This window comes from Sinocyclocheilus grahami, unplaced genomic scaffold (genome assembly GCF_001515645.1).
Source record: "Sinocyclocheilus grahami isolate Dianchi unplaced genomic scaffold, SAMN03320097.WGS_v1.1 scaffold1782.1, whole genome shotgun sequence".
Classification (NCBI taxonomy): Eukaryota; Metazoa; Chordata; class Actinopteri; order Cypriniformes; family Cyprinidae; genus Sinocyclocheilus; species Sinocyclocheilus grahami.
The window spans coordinates 210,987-212,337 of record NW_015506961.1 but is presented as its reverse complement, the minus strand read 5'-3'; the positions used below and the strand labels follow the sequence as shown (position 1 = coordinate 212,337).

Below are 1,351 nucleotides of genomic sequence, written 5' to 3'. Positions count from 1 at the left end.
CACACACACACACACACACACACACACTCACACACACACACACACACACACACACACACACACACACACACACACACACTCTCACACACACACACACACACACACACACACACACACACACACACACACACACACACACACACACACACATACACAGAGAGAGAGACACACAGAGACACACACACAGAGACACAGACACTCACTCACACACTCACACACTCACACACTCACTCACACACACATATATATATATCAGTCCAGACGCCACACTGTGCGCCTCCAGAGCTGATAATCGATGAGTAACAGCGCACTGATCGCGTTATTGATTATTATTTCAGATATTACAGAGAGACGCGGGCTGAAGGAGCACAGTAAACTCACCCTTCAGCAGCAGCGTCGCGGGAAACGCCAGCAAGAGCAGCAGCAGCAGCTTCTGCAGCACTTTCATGACTCCGATAACGAGAAACAAAAGAGAAAACACTGAGAAGAAACGAGAGAGACGCGTCTGAAGCGCTGGACGAACCCACACTGCGCATGCGCCTGCGCCTCATCCGGGACACCGCTGACGTCACGCGCGCAGGGACACGTGTCGCCATAGAACTCAAACGCGCGCGATGGGCGGGGCTTTCGAATGCCTGAAATCATTAAACATTATATTTGAGCTCTTCTGTGCGTGTTTTATCTTTAATACGTTTGATAGATTCTCGTTACATCATCATTCAGGTGTAAAACATTTTTCGGAGGTAGCATTGTCACGTGATAGCTGCTGCTTCTCTCAGCGCTCGTGTCAGGATGAACCAATCACAGGCTAGTCTGATTACCGAGTGTTTTAAAAACATTTGTAAAAGATTGCTGGAATGCACGCATGGGATTTGTATCTCGTGCATTAACGATCAGAATAAATCCATGTAAATGATTACACGTTAATGTGCAACTGCGTCTGAAGTTCAGCGCCTCCTACAGTAAACACTCATACTGCGCATGCGCCGCATCCGGGCCAGCGCTGACGTCACACGCACAGAGACGCGTGTCGCTTCAGTGGAGATTCACGCATGCGCCTCACGCTCACAGACAGAATGCTGAACAAAGCTTTTTATTAAGTATCATTTCAATAACTGTGGCACACTACAAGTTAAATAATGTTAACAGAACACAGTGAGGCGGGTAAATAGGTCAGAGTGACGATAAATGAGAGGATTTATCATAAAGTAAATAAAACAAACCTTCGATCCCATCATCCTCCTGCGATCCGAACACATACAATCACACTCGCAACCTGCTGATATTTAGCTTATAATTCATCTAGTGTCATGCATTTATCACGTACTTTACACGTCTTAATATGACAGAA

At 46.5% G+C, this 1,351-nt stretch overlaps 1 protein-coding gene across 1 annotated transcript in view; it reads right to left on the bottom strand.

The window, feature by feature from the left end:
• ssr1 (signal sequence receptor, alpha) overlaps positions 1 to 578 on the bottom strand; it is a 4,355-nt gene extending 3,777 nt beyond the window's left edge. The window contains exon 1 of the mRNA XM_016259047.1: positions 382 to 578. Within this exon, the coding sequence (XP_016114533.1) occupies positions 382 to 448 (67 nt within the window). The 5' untranslated portion in view covers positions 449 to 578. The remainder of the gene's footprint in view (positions 1 to 381) is intronic.
• Positions 579 to 1,351: the final 773 nt, after the last annotated feature.